General features: G+C 35.9%; 1 protein-coding gene across 1 annotated transcript in view; it reads left to right on the top strand.

Moving 5' to 3' along the window:
- The window catches only part of LOC125120750 (protein unc-13 homolog C-like), a 137,962-nt gene that overhangs the window by 83,290 nt on the left and 35,737 nt on the right, over positions 1–18,935 (top strand). The window contains exons 7-8 of the mRNA XM_047769188.1: positions 2,669–2,746; positions 15,386–15,474. Coding sequence (XP_047625144.1) covers positions 2,669–2,746; positions 15,386–15,474 — 167 coding nt within the window. The remainder of the gene's footprint in view (positions 1–2,668; positions 2,747–15,385; positions 15,475–18,935) is intronic.

Here is an 18,935-nt window from a genome sequence, read left to right as displayed (position 1 = left end):
TTTGATAGAATCTAAAAAATACAGCAAACTAATGAATATAACAAAAAAGTAGCAAACTCACAGATATAAAGAACAAACAATGGTTACCACTAGGGAGATGAAAGTGGGTAGGGGCAACAGAGGTACAAACTATTATGTATAAAATAAGCTGCAAGAATATATTGTGTGACGCAGGGAATATAGCCAATATAATATGGTGTGTTATATGACAACTGTAAATGGAGTATAACCTTTAAAAATGAGAATCACTATATTGTACACCTATAACTTATGTAATATTGTATATCAACTACACTTAAATTTAAAAAAAAAATATAAGGACATAGTTTGGTCATGTAGAAATGGCCATAGTTTGAACAGAACTAACTTTTACATTAATTGTATTTTAGGTTTATAACTCTATTCCAGGTTCAGATTAATACATTGTGACATTTTTATGGGAAAAGCTAAAATATACGGATTAAAAGATTGCAAGTTAACTTGAAACATAGATTATTTTATCTAACTAAACTCATCAACAAATGATGCTTCTGAATTAGGTTAATGTTCCATTTGTTGTGGATATTTTAATTTGTTGTTGTTGTTGTTGTTGTTTTCATTTACTAGAGAGGTGTTTAAAGTAAAAGCTGTTCCCCAGTTAGGTTTAAAGAAGATTTGTGTAATTTAATTCTCTTTAGTGATTTGATAAACTGATTCAGCAAAATCAAAATTGGAACATTTCAAGGTCAGAGAAGGTTTAATGAAAGAGGAAAGTCTCATACCTGTTTTTAATCTCCCTCTGGATAACTGCATCTCGTTTTTTTCTATGGAGCCTTGACAGGGGTCAGTGGCAGTCCTTGCCAAGTGAGCCCAAGTATCTATGTTCCTTTTGTTTCTTAGTAGCTCTCTTTTACTGGAAATGGTCATATTAAGAAGGCTTGGAGGTTGCTTTAATTTGTAAGGTGGGGACTAAAGTACAGTTACATGTGTCAAAAAAAAGAGAAGCTTGAATGTTAATTTCAAATAATCATACCCAGCATACTTGGACCCATGGGAAGCAGAGTGATAAAGCGTTTTACCCCTATTGTCTTCCTGCTTCTCACTGAGTCATGCTCTTCCTTAGTGCTTTCCCCTCTGCAATGGGGAAAAAAAAAAATGACCTATTCCTTATTCTGGAGCAAACAAAGGTCTGCAGGTTCACTTTGTTGATGCTGGGTCAAGATGCTAAAACCCTGAATGTCATACGTGCTACAGAAAGACTGAGACTAAATGCAGGGGCTCTCAATCCCAGCTGGTGATCAGAATTGATTATAGAACATTGTGGTTCAGCTTACTGAACAGAATCTATAGGAGGTAAATCTCTGTGTTAAAAAAATAAGAGATAAATAAGTGCCTGGAATCAAGAGAATAGTTGTCAATTGTTTTTGTAAATTGAAGTTAGGATGTGGTCACATGAAGAGTCAGGTAGAAAGTTTCTCAAAGGCCAATAATGTGGTTAAAAGAATAATAAAATCTGTCCACCTGATGAGCACTAACATCTCTCTAATGTCCTGTACGTCCTCTGCATGCCTCTCTCTGATTCGTTATTGGCTCATTTCCTGGCACCTTGGAAGGCATATCCATTTTCCTTTCTTTCACTGTTTTCTTCCCCTTCTGGCTCTTCAGAATCAGTATGTAGCAAATATTAAATTATTTTATAACTTCTGAATTCCATTTTCCAATTAGTAATTTCTACTATTCTGAGGACATACCTAGTCCTATCACAAAGCTTTACATCTTTATGTTATTGCTCTACTTCTGCCTCCTTGGAAACAAGTCAAGGAACATTTTAAAAGCATGTATTATATGCAAGGCTCATGTAGTACCCTGCGAGTAAGAGAAAGCAGAAAAAGACATAGTGGCATGTACAGTACATTTAAGGTCAGATGGTGAGATGGTCAAAAGCTAGTCAAACATGAAGTTAAATAAAATAAATGTCAAGTGCTTGAGAAAAGGACACCATCTGGGAAAAAGAAGGCCCTAACATGAATGATGGATGTGACTCAGATTGGCAAAGAAGTTCATGTGAAGGGGCCACATCCTAAACTAAACCCCAGTCTGCCAAGCACAGGTGTTTGGCGGGGAATAAGCCCTTTGGATTTGAGAGTTCATCACAGTACAGTTGAGGGAGCTGAGAGAAGAACATGGTTTAGAGCCATATAAGTAATGGCTTTGAATACCAACATGTGGACTTCATCAATAGCCAGAATTTATTAAAAGTTTTTACATTTCTTTTTTCTTTGCATTTTTGAAATTCAGATGGTGTTTTGGATTTTGAAATAGTCAAATGATAGAATTATTTAAACTAATTTGTTTTTCATAAAGTAAATCTTTAAAACACTGAATTTGGTTAATTTCTAAGTATAAAATGCCATAGTGCTAAGAATAAAACAAACTTTCATAAAAAGTCTCCAATGATTTATTATCTAAGTATATTACTAAATTTGATTCCCCGAAGTGGTCATTTTTTGCCTCTTCCATTCTTAACTGTTATAAAGTATAATCTGAAAAAAGTATAATTATTCTATTTGCTAAATGTAATAGGTCTTCAGTGATAGTTGCATATGAAGACATTGAAGGAAAACTAATTCAATAATTTAATGTAAAAAGGATTTTCACTCCTTTTTGTTGTTGTTTGCTTTATTTAAAGCCCTGTATATTGATGAACAATATTCAGCAGTTGCGGGTTCAGCTGGAAAAAATGTTTGAATCCATGGGAGGAAAAGAGGTGGGTATGTTTTTAATGTCTGCATTTGCTAAATATCTACTTAGAATCAGAAGCAGCAGATCTCTTTGCTATAGAAAGTGACGTAATCATGTTTTTACATGGCTTACCTAAAAAGCAGGACGTGCTAATAGTCTAAAATACCATTAACATTACAACTAAGGCAACTATTATCTACAACACAAGTAACTACATTAGAAGTATGAATAGAAGGAGGGACAAGGTCACTAGCCTTTGTAGTCTGTATATAATCATATATACACAGTTAAATATATTTATGTATATGCTGATGATCTATAAAGTTCCACAAATGGCAAATTTTTTAACAAACTACGCAACATCAACCTGATCTGTTTTCTTCTGCAACGTGCTTCGCAGGTCTAGTGGTTCTTGATGTATTGGTGGTTTATTTTTCACATCTCAAAAATCTGTCCAAACTGTGTTGTGTTCTGTGTCTGTAATGTGTTGTGTCTTTGTCTAACATCTCTGACTTGCAATTCCATGAGCAGAAGAAGGAAGGAGAAAGATTCTTTTATGAGGTTTGTGATAGTAAGCATCTTATCCTTCACCTGGCTGTTTCTCTTCCCAACCCAGAGACCATTGCACTTCCTCCTTGTTCTCATTTGCTTGTTTGGATCAGGCAGATGGTGAAATACTAGCTGTGCCCCAGCCTCCTCGCGCTGCCACAGTCTTGTATTTCACAAACCAACATGAGCATCTCAGGAACCGAGGACTGGAGATGGAGGTCACACAGCTGATGTTCTCCCACCATCACTTCCTCTGTAAAACAATCCCCAGGGTAACTGGAATGAAGGGATACTTCTGTTTAAAATTTTACATACTGCTCCTTATTGCAGTAAGTGTATGATACATGTAAAGTGAAGGTCGATTTCAAAGCAAAGATCCTATTCATTTCTAAATTGATGAGGCTGAAAATGCCTCAGTTAAGAAGGGGCTTCTTCACATGTGTTATTTCTATTACCCTAAAGAGACTTTTATACATTACCCCCACCAATGTCTTTTTCATTATTCTGGAGCCTCAGTTTTTTGAAAAATGAACTTGCTATTTAGCATCTTACAAAGAAGCAGCACCAGGATACATGTGTGTGAAGGTGAAAAACTTTGAAAACAAAATTTTATGAGCTGCGCTGCCCCTACTGTCTCAGTCTAGTCTGTATAAGGCTTCATTCCCCAAAATGTGTTAATGTTTTTTGCATGGTTTGAGGACATCAGTCTCATTTTTTAGAATTCTTTTGCTGAACAAGGTGAGCACAAGCAATTAGGGAGCCTAACTGGAGATTCCCTTTTGAATTTTCCTGATGTTTTATATTCAGACTTCAGTCCTCTTACTGTTTTGAAAAGTAGTTAGGAAATGACTGATTTCTTGTGGGAAATTCTATCTCCTTTTAGCAAATTTTAAAGACCACATATCATTTGAAGACAGAGTTATATTTAAAATGCCACATTTCCAGGAGTTCTCATTGTGGCTCAGTGGCAACAAATCCTACTATTACCCATGAGGATGCAGCTTCAATCCCTGGCCTCACTTAGGGGTTAAGGATCCGGTATTGAGGTGAGCTGTGGCGTAGGTCACAGACATGGCTCAGATCCTACATTGCTGTGGCTGTAGCATAGGCTGGCAGCTATAGCTCTGACTAGACCCCCTAGCCTGGGAGCTTTCATATGGTGTAGGTGTGGCCCTAAAAAACAAACAAAAATAAATAATAAAATAAAATGCCTCATTTTCAGAAATCTCTCCTAATATTGTGACTCTGTCATTACTATACCATGGCTGAACCCTAATGTCACTGATATCTTGCTGAAATGAATGTTATCCAGACACATTATTCCTATTTTTAAGGAAACTATGTGGGCCAAGCCACCAGGTAACCAAAATTGATTATTTCAGATAAAATTGCCAATTTGAAATGTACAGTTTTCACATGATAAATTGAGTTGCAAATCTATGGCTGCATCATAGAAGTCTCCTTTCTGGAGAAAATGGTGGAAGAGAGAAAAATTGAGCTGGGTGACTTCTCCCTTTATAATTCTTGCAATGTCAATTGCTCATCTCCTCATACATAATTTACAGGGAAAATTCAATTAAATACATGAAATGAACGTCTAGCTTCAAAAACAGAAATTGTTAGAGGGATAGCATTGACTCTAGCTCCTTTCTTTTCCAACATTTAACTAGAGTTTTCATCCCTTTCCTCTCTCTCTACCTTCTTTCTATGTTCTCCTATCTCCCTTTCTATGTACTGTTCCTTTTTTCTTTTCCATTTTCATCTTGTCTTCTGTCGCTAAGAAAAAGCTTTAAGCAGGCCTTGTCAGCACTGCAGAGGGGTTAAAGAAATGTCAGGAGAAACCATGTCTGAGTGCAATAGGTGGCCTTCTAGACAGAAATAATTATTAATACAAGAATGATGTTGGAGTTGCTGATTGCTATACTCAGCCTCTCCAGAATCTCAAAATAATAGTCATAATCTTTCCATTCTAGTTATCTATAAGGCAATATCTAAAAGAATTCCTTAACTTGGGGCTTTCATAAAGGTGAGAAGGGGTTTTATTTAGAATGACAGATTTCACCCTTTGGTGCAAAAAGTATATACCGCACTTATGGGCATGTTCAACAGATTTTAATGATAATACAATGGGTTTGTACTATTGCCGATTCCCAGTTATTTCCTCACAGTGGAACTGGTTATAAAAACCTTGACTGCTGTTGCTAAGGGAAGCTTTCTAACCTAGATTTTATCCTTCTTCTAGGGGTTTCTAATAATTTTGTGCCCCACCATCTGTACTAGGATGTACACTTCTTGCTATAGAAACCTAATTAGCAAATGATCGCTTGTACATTTGCTCAAAATAGTTTTTGATGCCATGTGTCCATTAATTGGCTTCTAATAACAGCGTGGCTTTGCCTCTGAGACCATCTGCAAAGTGCTGGCCGCTTGCAGGCCTAGTTGCATGACGCTGCAGCTCTTTCCTGCTTTGACCCAACCACTGTTAGGGCAGCTGCTCTCTCTTCACAGGATAAATCTCTTTTCCCTCTGGAAACTGAAAGAGTGTTTTAAACCCTTTTTATTCATTCTCTGTGTGGAGTCCAAGATGGAAACTTGGCTTTACACTGTGGTGATTTGGGGGGTGATGCTGTTGACAGTGGCTCCAAAAACAGGCACTGGAACAGCCCCTGTGAACAACTGCACACACAAGAGCCCATGGGCTCTGCAGGCACATCCTTTCCAATGCCCTATATAGAAAAAATAATCAAGAGAGAAAAGCAGACCACTAACTTTCTTCTTCTATAAACTGTCTCAACAGCCCACTTCCCTGCATACAAATTAAGAGCATGTTTTCCATTAACAACTCTCTGATTATTCCAGAGAACAACAGCAATGTCTCAAAAACCATCAAAAGTAACCTTTAGGAATGAGGCCCACAGTCTGTTTTTTAGAGAGCATCATAGGTGATTTTTTTTTTAAATGTTCATGCAGTATGGGGAATCACTGTAGAGAACAGATAAAATTGTAGTATGGAATAATAGAAGTTAAATTATTTACACCACAATCCCTTTATGGTATTATTTCTCCCTTTGTAACATAGTAACAGCAAAATAATAATCAGAATTTAACAATTTTCATTTATTGGTTAATGATTGTTTTACTGTCCTATAATAGCACAAATAGCTCAAAAGTAAAATAGATATATCATTTGGTTTATATCATTGCAATAGCTTAATTATTTCATGAGTGTAACTCAGCATACATCAATTACAAATAAATACCTAGTCTATATTCATATTTTTTTCCTAAAAACATATTGCTCCAATCTACAGAGGGGACTTAGTGATATTTATTTGGTCTACAATCTAATTTGTACAAGTACATGAAAAAGAAAATCAGATAATTCAACATTTAATTTCTTTTCAGGAAGCTATAATATAGGTTATGAACTTGCATTGTAGCAATTGATTTAGAAGAATTATGACCATGTCGTGGAAGCAGAAGCATTACTCTATCACAATACTGTGTTGTTACAATCATCTCAAATGGCAGAATCTATAACTATCATAGGCCTGTTATCCTGTTGACTGTGCTCCAAATTCTAGTAGTTAGCCAGCATTAAGTCATTTTAGGGAAATGTGGGGCTAAGCATTTGCTTAGCTAAATTTTCTCATTCTGACTGCAGAGTAAACCAAATAGGTACAATAATCATGTTATTTTTGTTGATATTTCTCAGAAGGATTGAAGCTCTTGATTTATCTCACTGTGGTCAACTTTCCTGAACAGGGCTGATTAATGAGGAACATAATACCATCTATCCTAAAGATGCACATATTTTAAGGAGCAACTTAATTATCTTTTGTTTCAGAGATGGATATCTATATTGCTTTTCATTTTTTAATAATGAATTTGAGGTGTCAGTTAGAAACTGAATCTGACTGCTCCAAAGCAAATATATGTAGCTGATCAAAATTCATTGTAAAACTTACTAGCCCTGTGGACTCAGTCTTCAGCTAAGCAACCCCCTGACCAAAGAGGATAGAAAAATAACTTCTGTTGTATTCTACTTGGCAGTATTCTTCCAACTTTATACTTGCTGGGCTACAGGAATTGAAGATTGTTGCTATAAAGGAAATAATAGTTCATGCCAGTAGTTTTTGAACTTTAGCATGTATGAGGATCATCTGAAGAGCTGATTGTAACACACATTGCTGAACCCCATCACAGATTATTTGATTCAGTGGGTCTGGAAATGGGCCCCATGGTTTGCATTTCTAACAAATTCCCATGTGATGCTGATGCTTTGGGTTGGGAGACTGCATTTTGGAATTACTGATCTTTGCTTTTAGATCAGCAACCAGATAATTAGGAAATGGCTCAGAATACCCCCTTGCCTCATCTGAGCATGACTTCTAGTCCACCTACCTAATGTGTTTCGAGTATTTTTTGTTTGTTTGCTTGTTTTTTTTTTTTTTTCTTTTTAGGGCCACACCCATAGCATATGGAAGTTCCCAGGCTAGGGGTTGAATTGGAGCTGCAACTGCTGACCATGCCATACCATAGCAATGCCAGATCTGTGCCATGTCTGCAACCTATATCACAGCTTACAGCAATGCTGGATCCTTAACCCACTCAGCAAGGCCAGGAATGGAACCTGCATCTTCATGGATACTAGTAGGGTTCGTTATCGCTGAGCCATGATGGGACCTCCCTGTGTTTTGAATCTTAAGGACACATCAGCTTTAATGTGTTTGAATGGACCTTGAGACAGCATGCAATTGCACAGGGAAATATTTGGATTAAAGAATATAATAATCCCAAAATATAGGTGGCTAATTTGCAGTCTTATGCAAATATCCAGCATTTTCAACCCTCTGGACTTTATACTTACATTTTATATATAATCTTATTCAAAGAGATGTTACAGTGGTAAAGTGGCTAAGTTTTATGTTCAGATTTTTGATCTGTCTCATCCTTTCTCAATGTAAATAGAGATATAATTCACTAGTTAATGCATTAATGAAAAGCTAGCTACTATTTTTATCTTTTTGCCAGAAATAACAAAATAAATTACAAAATAAAATTGTTAAAGTTTGTATTAGATGTCATTAGATAATAAATTAGATAATTCAAACCAGATTATGCCTTCCTATGTTCTAAAATTGTGCCTAAAGCCGTTTGCAAAGTTCTTCCCATTTAATTGAACTGTCTACTGGTGCCTACTTATATTTTCTGCAGGAGGTGAAGAGTTGAGATAGGATATTAAAAAAAAAATAGATACTCTATACTCAAAGAGTTCATAAGCAGAAGACCTTGTAAAACAGCAGTTAGATCACAGTTCCCTATTAGGCCCAGTGAAAGAGGTATTCAGCAGCCAAATGTCCCCTGTCCTGTTTGGACCACTTTAACCACCTCTTCCCCTCTGGGCTGATTGCCTCAAGGAAGACCAGATTAGAGCATGCTGAACGTGAAGACAGAATTTTGTCTTTCATTAATTCATTCAACACATTATTGATTTGCTGAGCACCTATTATAAACTATAATTTTTACTACACATCACTAGTTACTAAGATGCAGACCCCACCCTCAAAGAGTTTTGAATATATTAGGGAAGTCAGAACAATTAAAGAGGTAAAGTTTGTTGGGGGTACCCCCACACACTGATTTATAAACTTGAAAGTATTTTTCAAATGAGAGTTGTAATTGTGATATCTGGCGGTAAGTCAAAGAATAAACTCAAACCTCTAGCCTCTTATTGTGTAAATTAAGCTCAAAGGTGAGATGTATTTAGCTGAATTCATTAAAAGTAAGCAGTTATTTTTAGTTTTAGGCAGCAGATGACAAAGGGGACTTGGTGCTTGAAGTGCTGGCCTCTTATTTTGGCAGCGTGAAGAGACTGCCTGGCTTCTTTCTGCTCTGAACCATCTCTGCAATTAGAGTTAACAAATTGGTCTTAATAGAAAATTAAGCGAATAATGAGGACCAAAAGGGAAAATTGCCTTGAGACATTTTAATAAATATGATTAAGGACCTAGCACTACTATCCCATCAAGTTCAGCTCACTGCTAAGCTTGTAATATGAAGAAAAGGTGCTCCCTCAGGGTTGAGAGGTTTCTGGGTGGGTGATACATGTCAAAATGAAAGGCAGACCCAGACAGGTGCTCCTCGTTAACCTCAGCCTCCGAGCGTTCCCCTGAGATCATAGAGTCATTCTGGGGCTATCATGCATCTTTTTAAACTACCTTTTCTCTAAATCTTAAGAAAACTTCAGGAGTAAAAACACAAGCCAGCCTTCTCTCTGGAGGGAGAGAAATAGAGTTCTACTTTAACTGACATTTTCTACAATAGAGCAGTTTTACAGTCCTGTTGTGGGTCCCCCTCCTTTGTTTATGCCTGCCTTGATAAACCATAAATCAATGCAGAAACCAATAAAACTGATTTCTTTAACCCAGCCAATCCTCTCTGTTCTCCCACTTGGCAGAGTGGCCCTCAGGCACTTCCTGCAGATGGCTCACTGAGAGAATCTGTCCCCATCACCTGATGTTCAACAGGTACTCAATTCAGTTGATTGGACTATTCACACTGTTGAACAGGGCAGAGATTCAGTAATGTGAACAGCTGAATGGGAAAGTCAGAGTAAGACAGGGCAAAAAGGCAGTTTTTAGAGAATAAATATTATGTCTCATTTCTTCTATTCCTGTCTTATCCCTACTCCACCCCATTTCATAGTTAATCACCCAATAGATGGACCTACTAAGCCCAAAATCCCTTCCCAGTCATTATACTTATTTGCGTTTTTAAAAATGACTATTTTCAGAAGAGAATTTCCTTAAAGAACATATTTTCTTAGATCACTGATTTTCAGGCCTCATGTGGCTCCAGAATGTGACATCTAGGCCTTGATTTTTCCCCATCTATAAGAAAAAGAGAAGTGAACAATATGATTTCTAAAGTTCATTCTGCTCTAAAAATCTGTGGTTATAAGGACAAGAACCTTGTGAGCAATCCACAGAGTATAGGGTTAATATATGTGTTGTAGGTGAAAAGGAAAAAAAAAAAGTTTGAAAGAATGTCATGCCACTCATAAGACTTGAGGGTATTTTTTTTTTAATTCAGATAAATATAAATAGAAAAATTGATAATTTACCATATGTTCACTAACTCAGAACTACATTGAATGAATTACAAAAGATAAGGCATTTTTCCCTTCAGTTGTCTAGTTTGAAGAACCTTACTTAACATATCTCAGGCATTTAGTTGATTTGAAGCACAATGACAGCTGTATTTACTGCCTACTCTCTTTAATTAGGATGAGAGACAGCTACTGATGTTCTTCCAGTTTTTCAAACCAAGAAATTAGAAGCATGAATTTATATAACTGACGCCTTAGCATAACAGTTTGTGCACATCTGAATGGCATAAAAAATGTCACAGTCTATGAAAATGATCTTATAAGTTCTCAGGGAGGTTCTCTCATAAGAGGAATAATAATAAAAACTAAAGACAGGGTTGCATTGGTAGAGCTGGGGCATATTTTTTTTACAATAGAGAGCACTGTGCATTCTTTTATTTCTGATGACACACCATAGAGTATCCATGCTGAGTGCTGTATCTCTACCGAATAACTTAGGGCTTTCCAAGGAGAGTAATTTTCTCCTGGATTCACTAGGGAATTTCCCCTGATTTCACAATAATCTGTTCTAAGTTGAGCTAGGTACTCTAGGCTGGATAAATTCTGATCAAAAAGAAGCATTGGAGAGATTTTCCAAAATAAAAGAAATAGCAAGAGCCCAGATAAGAGTGTAAGAAATTGCTTGAGGGACTTCCTTGGTTGAAATCCAGCTAGAGTTCAGCAGGTGTCATGATCAGATATAGGTTTTATTAAAACAACTCTAGGAACAGTTGGGAGGATGGGATAGAAGTGGGAAAACAGCAAACAAGAACACAACCAGAACATGATTGCAGTATATTCTGGATGAGAAAAACTGTGCATCAGAAAATAAAGAGGATAGGATAGATAGAGAAAACCTTTCATTAATATTATCAATCATATTTGATATCCAAGAAGGCAGAGAGGAATTGAAGATGCCTTTCAGAGTTCTGCTTTAAACAATTTCATGCTTTCAACTAAATCAGAGACAATAACATAAGATAGGTAATAAGTACCCATTTTGATAGGTTGAGCTTGGTGTCATCAAAGTGGAAAAGGCTAATAGGCAGGTGAGAATACAGACCTGAGGCTCAGGGCATCCTGTTCAAGCTGTAGGTAATGATTCCAAGGTCATTAGCACAGAGTTGAAGCCTTAGGCATAAATGTGATTGCTCAAGAAGGGAATATAAAGTAAAAAAAAAAGAACAATTAATGAAAGACCTTAATATCAAAGCAACATACAAAGGACCACAGAGATAGACAAATCATAGGCAGAAAAAATTGGAGATCTAGGAGAAAATAGTTTCTAGAGAAACAAGGAAATAAAGAGCTTGAGAAAGAGTAAGAAACAATATGAGTGCAGTCTGAGGACAAAGTCATTTGACTTAGCAAGTAAGTGATCAGCAGTGCCCCATATATGAACATTTCCATGGAGTATCCAGAGCAGAAACTGCTCTACAAAGGATTCATTAATATTTAAGAGATAAGAAGGCAACATTTTACACTTATGTTGTGAGCAGTTTGAAGGTCAAGAGAAGAAAAGATATTAGCTAGTTGTCAATGAGAAGGTAGTTACAAATAAGTTTTTTTTTCTTTTATTATTTGTTCTACTCTTTATGTTAATACATTGTTTGAGCATGATTTATAGGATGGGTTAATAAAAATAACAATGGAAAAATGGAAGATAGGGATGTTTGATATAACAAAATCCAAAAAGGAAACTGAGAGCTCAAGTTGAGCAACATTTACTTGGAAATGAAGCTTTCTTTTTTATAGAAATAGTGAAGTTTAATTTTACTGAAGGATTTTCTGCAAAAATATGGAAGAGGGTGTGAACTTTACCAGACTAATGACCAAATTTTTGACACTGTGAAGATAAGGGCCAGGGGAGTAATTGGCCTTCTTAATTGACATTTCTTTAGATGAGCAAATAACAAACCTTAATGCTTATGAGCCCAATGTGAGGATAAGCAGCCTAGCTGTCTGTAGAAAAGAGAAAGGAAATGAGATAGTAATTAACACTGTGGAGAAGGAATAAAATTCACACTAATGGTCCTTAACTTCTTCCATATGGAGTCTTTATTTTTCAATAGTTTATACTGAACTATCTAAAGAGTTGAAATTCCACTTTCCAACCCACTAGTTATATCTTTATCAAGAGCTTGATGGTTGGTTTAACAATTACTGTTAGAAGAGGTTAAATAATATATACTCCCTTTAGGTTCCTTAGGGAAAGAATTTATTCTGGAAAAAAAATACATTGGGGGTATGGTAATCATATTTTTGGAACCAAACAGATATCAGGACATAATCTGACATGGTCTGGCAGTGAGACAAAAATTTGTAATCAGGACTAACTTGGTAGCTCCAGAATCTGGTTGCTAAGGAATGAAAGACTTCAAATGCAAAAGTCTATTAATAGTCAATGCAAAGTGTCAGTCTACAGAGAGGAGCTCTCTGGATATCAGAATCCCTTTGAGGGAATCTTTTCATGCTTCTTGCTGCCCTTATATCCTTCCTCAAGTATTTGGTAAATGCTTTGGCATGCCAGGACAGATACCCCAGGTGAAATTAGTAGGAGTCGAGTAGAAGAGAGAGATTTATAGGAGAGTAATCAGAAGAGTGTGTTATATGGATAGTGATAGTTAACAACATTGTAAATGCAGATTCTAGAGTAACCAACTGTCTGGAGTGAGTGATATCTGGGGTCAGATTTGCAAAATCTGGGGGACAACCATCTATTCTCCCAACACAGTTTTCCAAGGAGTCAGGTGGGAGCTGAAGAAAACTGTATGGGGGGGTGGGTCTTCTCTTACTCTCTATTCTTGAACATTTGTATCCAAGTGAAGTTAGGTTAAAACTGGTCTTGGGACAATAGCAATAACAAGTGATAAAAAGCATTCAGCTTCCATGGTTGGGTTGGACAATCCACTTAAGATTTCTTGGTGAAGGGTTGGGGAGTTAGGCCTCATTAAGCTAGCTGTGTTTAAATGCTTATCAGTGTCAGGGATTTTAAAAAATAGGTAATATCTAATTTTTTTCTTTTGATTCACTGCTTTACAACTAGTTATAGATGAATGGAACTCTCAAAGTATGAAACATAGTGATATTGTAAGTTTCCCACAACTAGAGAAGTCTGTATCTGTTAAGGTGGCCTATGGGATGGGGAGGGGGGATAATCTCTAATGACACAGAAGAAATAGAGTCCAGAAGAATCAGATTGGCTCACATTGGCTCTTATAAAGAAGCAGAAACTAACCAATCCTGAAATAACCTGGATTGGAGTCCAAATTGACATTAAGGACTGGCTTGATATAACCAGTAAAGTATCAGATGTCAAATGCAATTTGGGATTTCTATTACAATGTTTTTAGTCACATCCATATAATCTAAAGCAACCCAGCTGTTAAGGTGTGTAAATAATACTTCTTTCTAATAGTTTCTTAGTATTAGAAAATGTTTTTGGAGGATTATAAAATTTTTGACCCATGTATTCTATTAGGGGCACTTTTTGGTCCTGGGCCAGCTCCCAGGAGTTTAAGTGATTTGGTGGTTGTGTGTATCTTTGATATTCTTAGGTTCTTTTGTTTATACTAAGTCCTCCTCTAATTTGTTCTACTCCCTGCATTTTCCTTCATCTTATCCCCCTCTCTCCAAGTAATAGATCAGCTTGTGCAAGAACTTATAGGTATTAATGGTAGAAGACTGAATTTTTAAGGACTCGAGGGAAGATTGGCTTAAATTTTAAAGAAAAATCAATCCCTTAAATGAATTTCTATCAGCTAGATACATCTATTATAAGTCATTCTCTTTTGACAACTACTTTGTAAAACTGTAATTAACAAACAGGATAACATTTTCAAAAGTGTGGTAAGGTTTACATTGATCCTTCTCTTCAATTATTATTATTATTATTTGTCTTTTTAGGGCCACACCCACAGCATATGGAGGTTCCAGGCTAGGGGTCGAATTACAGCTGCAGCTGCCAGCCTACACCACAGCCACAGCAACGTGGAATCCAAGCCATGTCTGCAACCTATACCACAGCTCATGGCAGTGCTGGATCCTTAACCCATTAAGCGAGGCCAGGGATCAAACCTTCATCCTTATGGATTCTGGTCAGATTTGTTTCCTCTGAGCCATGATGGGAACTCCCTCTTCCATTATTAAAAAAAAATTCTGCCACATTAATAGACTGATGTTTTATTCATTTATGTTTATTTATAGTATATTATTTCTAATATTTTAGAACTAAAATCAGATAAAAAGAATAATTGACTTTTACACTGTAAAAATAATCATAAAATATGTTATCTTGATTTTATTATTTTCTTTTGCTCCCCCAATGGAAAAATGAAAAAATAAAAATTGGGACATTTTGAATCTTGAACTCTGAGTTACAGATTGGCATCCAGGAAGAGAATTAGGCCTGTCACCTCCAGAGAAACACACTAGAGCAAGAGAACAATTGTTTATGTATTATTTTTAATTCCATACTTGGCAAAACTTCTTTAAATAAAGCAGGCACAACACAATATTGCAAAAAATTAATAGTTTACCAATTTTTTTAAATGTTCAAAGGACCTATTTATAGGCCTATTAAAGGTGAAAATATATTTTCAATATATATATATCCATCCATCTAACTAATGTATAACCAGTGTTCTAAGTTATATTCTGGAGGTTACTTTGTCACACTTTGCATCCCACTGCTGTAACCAACAAAGGCTTTGCTCTCTGGCTCTTATTTGTATGCATGCTATGCATTTCGATCATTTTTTTCATATGTAAGAACTCTTCTGGTTTCATGAGAATTACCTAAATTTTGCATTTAATTTCAAAGATTTTTTCTAAAAAAAAAGGAAAGAAAAAAGTATCCATATGCTACATTATTGGAAGTTTACCTTATTATTAAAATGCTTCTAAGAGAAACGAGGCATGCTTTCTCAGAACTCCAAAGTAATATTGTCTATGGTCTCTTTGCAGCTAGACCCTGAAGCTAGTACTATTCTAAAAGAACTTCAAGTTAAACTCAGTGGGGTTCTGGATGAGCTCAGTGTCACTTATGGTGAAAGGTAAGTGGCCTAAGTAATTACTATCCAAATGTATTGGGTTTTAGTTAATGATGATCATTCCTTCAATCCTGTTTCACTCCTCTGACTGCCTAAATATGTTTAACTTTAAGACTCAATCTAAGTATCACCTCCTATGGAATAGTTTCCATGACATTGCAGTTTTATGGTGATGCCTTGTTGTCTGCTCCCCAGAACTCTCTGTATCCTTCAGCCAGGTAGTACTTGCACCACTGTGCTCTAAGTTCCAGTTTACTTGCCTGTTTCCTTCTCTTTACTGTATGTTTCTTAAAAGCAGAAATCATACCTCATTCCTATTTGCAATTCTAGTGTTCAGAGCTTAGCAATTGGCTTTTGAAAGAATAGAGAGAGGAACCAAGGCAGGAAGAAAATCTTCACATTCATAATGAGTATGAGTTGTGTTCATGCCATTACATATCAGTGTGGTTTCACTTCTGAAGAACTGAACTCTTAGCCCTATACCTGAATTAAGGCAGGATTCTAGGTTTTAGGCTTTAAAAATATTAACACAGTTAGCCCAAGGGAAACCACTGACACATCCATATTTTTTTCTTTTTTAAAGATTAGCTTATCTTGTCTCAGGTGTGGTACTAAAGATTGAGAAGTTCATCCTAGATAAACTTCATTTTGGTCTTAAAGGAAAAAGCCGTCATCTTCATCATATGTTATCACATCTGTGAAGAGGTTCATTAATTTCATAGAGAATTTTCTTTAAATATTGATTCAATAAATGTTGACTTATTTTAAGCTGTGTGTTCAGTTCTCAAATAAGACTGAAATTTACTCTTATGAACAGGGCTAGTGATCTCTTTGAATCCCACTCATCATGTATTAGTGCATTTTAGAAACATACATGTTTACCAAACAATAATGATAGTTTTGCCACTCTTAAATCAGAAAGACTAAAGTGGAAAAGAAGCTGAAAGTATCATATTTTTCTCAAAGATAGAAATTAGGCAAAGTGAAGAAAAATACCATTCTAAGCCAGATGCAGTTGTATTTTTCAACTTTTTATTAGAGTATAGTTGATTTATTGTGTTGTGTCTATTTCTGCTGTACAGCATGATGATCCAATTATATATATATGAATGTGTGTGTGTATATATATATACAGACACATATTCTTTTTCTCTTACTATCTTCCTTCATGGTCTGTCCCAAGAGACTATATACAGTTCCCTGTGTTGTATAGTAGAACCTCATTACTTATCCATTCTAAATGTAATCGTTTGTAGTCTTGATGTAATAAACAGAGTCGTAGCTCCTCTGCCTTCTACTTTGTGTTATTTGTTGACCTGGATGATTCTGCTGACTTGGCCTCAATGTTAACAAGCAATTTGAAGTTTCTGCATATCAAGAGTTGGAGAAGCAGACATTGTCCTAGAGATCTGGGGGCTCTTTGGCTCTGACATGGGGGGACACTTAGTCTTACATTTCTTTAGTTGTGAATTAATATGTGTTTAGTGAAAAGACTGTTGAAGGCAAAAATAAAAGTTTTAGCAAAATTAATGGGGAAAAGGGGGGGTCACAAATAGTTAAGAGGTGTTCAGAAACTGATGGGAAATAAGATGAGTAAACAGAATAGAAAGTAGAGCGTAAATGATAAAGGTATATTCAAATTACTTCCTGTAATATATCCAAATCATCCTTCTGAACAAGTACTTTTTATTCTGTTTTGTTTTGTTTGAGAGAGGGCAATATTCAGGTTACAAAGCCTCAAATACTTATTAGGCTTGGAAAAACTCTGAGCAAACTTCAGTTATGAAATTCAAGCAGTGCCCTTAGGAGGGCATTTGAAGTACTTTAACCATATGAAGTCAGCTATTTTAACCTAGATGTTGAAACTCCTGGTTACCCTGTATGTATTTCTTCATTATTTTTAAAATATATCTCAGAAAAAGCTAGGATTATTGGAATAAACAGTCCACATGTCATGCTTTCATTATAAAAAGAATAATTATTATATTCTTGTTGCCATGGATTTATTTCCCACACTACCAACTTGGTCTGCATCACACATACACAGGGTGGGTGGGAGGTCCATAATGATCTCTGTGATCATGCTGTGTAGTCAAACAGGATAATTTTAGCCTGAATCTACTCTTCTTATAGTCTAAATTAATGGTCTAGAGTTTTAAAATGGAGTGCATAATTAATTGCCCCCAATCCACTTCATTGGCTGTTATTAAAACCCACAATTAAATTATTCTACTACATGTAGTTGGTAGGATGATTTTTTTCAGGAAAGCCAGGGCAGAGCCAAACAAAATAGCTGAAGCTCAGGTCCCTGGCTTCCTGCTACACTCACAGGGCAACCCCCTGGGAACTGAAACTAAGGGGTAGGACTTCAGTGAGATCTTAACCATGTTCTTAACGTTTTCAAAACCTGTGCCTCTTCGGTTTCTGTTTACACACATATTTTGTAGTTTTCTTTTTTGTTTATTACATTTCTTTTAGTGATATCTTTGGTGCTAGGGGATGACTGGATTAAGTAAACCAAAAATTCAGGAACATTTCATAGGAATTCTTCTGTGTGTTTGGCTTCTTGAGTACTCATAGAGTCTGTCATTATCAACTGGAACTGCTGATTAATAAAAACTTTTTGACTGTAAAATGCATAGGAAAAAAGACTGTTTAGGTGAATTTACCAAAAAGTCATGGAGAAAAAGATTTTCAGGTCAAATGTGGGTGTTGACTCACTCCGGATTAATGCTAAGGGAGGATGCCATGATCTCTTATTCTCTGATAACCCTTCCTCCATGTGCCTGATCCCTCACACAGAACTGGCTTCTGGTGGATATCTAGTATATGGGTCTGCTGTAAACCTGTTTTCACATTTCTGGATCATATTATATCTTCTGCTCAGTCTGTCTTCTATCCCAATACACTGATATGAGAATCATTCTAAAGACAGGTAGCTATTTCAAAGGATCACTGATGTCCAAGTGGTAAATCAATTAGTTCAAATTTTCCAACATTATTTATTTCTTTTCTATTGTCCCAAGTATCTAACCACCATCACCCCTCACTAAATACACCCACCACCACCATCACCACTTTCTCTATAGGCTAACATATTTTTACAGTATAAATCTGAAAATAAAAGGTCTCACATGTGCCATAAGAATAAGAAATTTTACATTTGTACGTTAATGTAGCCTCAGCACCTAGTAACTGAGACTGGCACACAGTAAGTATTAATTCAACGTTGTAGAATGTGTGCATACATTAATAAATATTTCTATTATTTTTATTTAATGAATAATGAAAGCATTATATAGTGAAACTTACTAAACTTCTATATAAAATATGAGGAATTTATGCATTTGGATGCTTCCCAAATAATAGGAACTGTGTAATCATTGCGTGTGGACAAAAAGAGGAATGGGACTGACTTGATTGTACTAAAATGAACTCCTCCTTTTTCTCATCAAAATTCCCAT

Source organism: Phacochoerus africanus, chromosome 2 (assembly GCF_016906955.1).
Source record: "Phacochoerus africanus isolate WHEZ1 chromosome 2, ROS_Pafr_v1, whole genome shotgun sequence".
Classification (NCBI taxonomy): Eukaryota; Metazoa; Chordata; class Mammalia; order Artiodactyla; family Suidae; genus Phacochoerus; species Phacochoerus africanus.
This window is presented reverse-complemented; position numbering and strand designations above follow the sequence as displayed.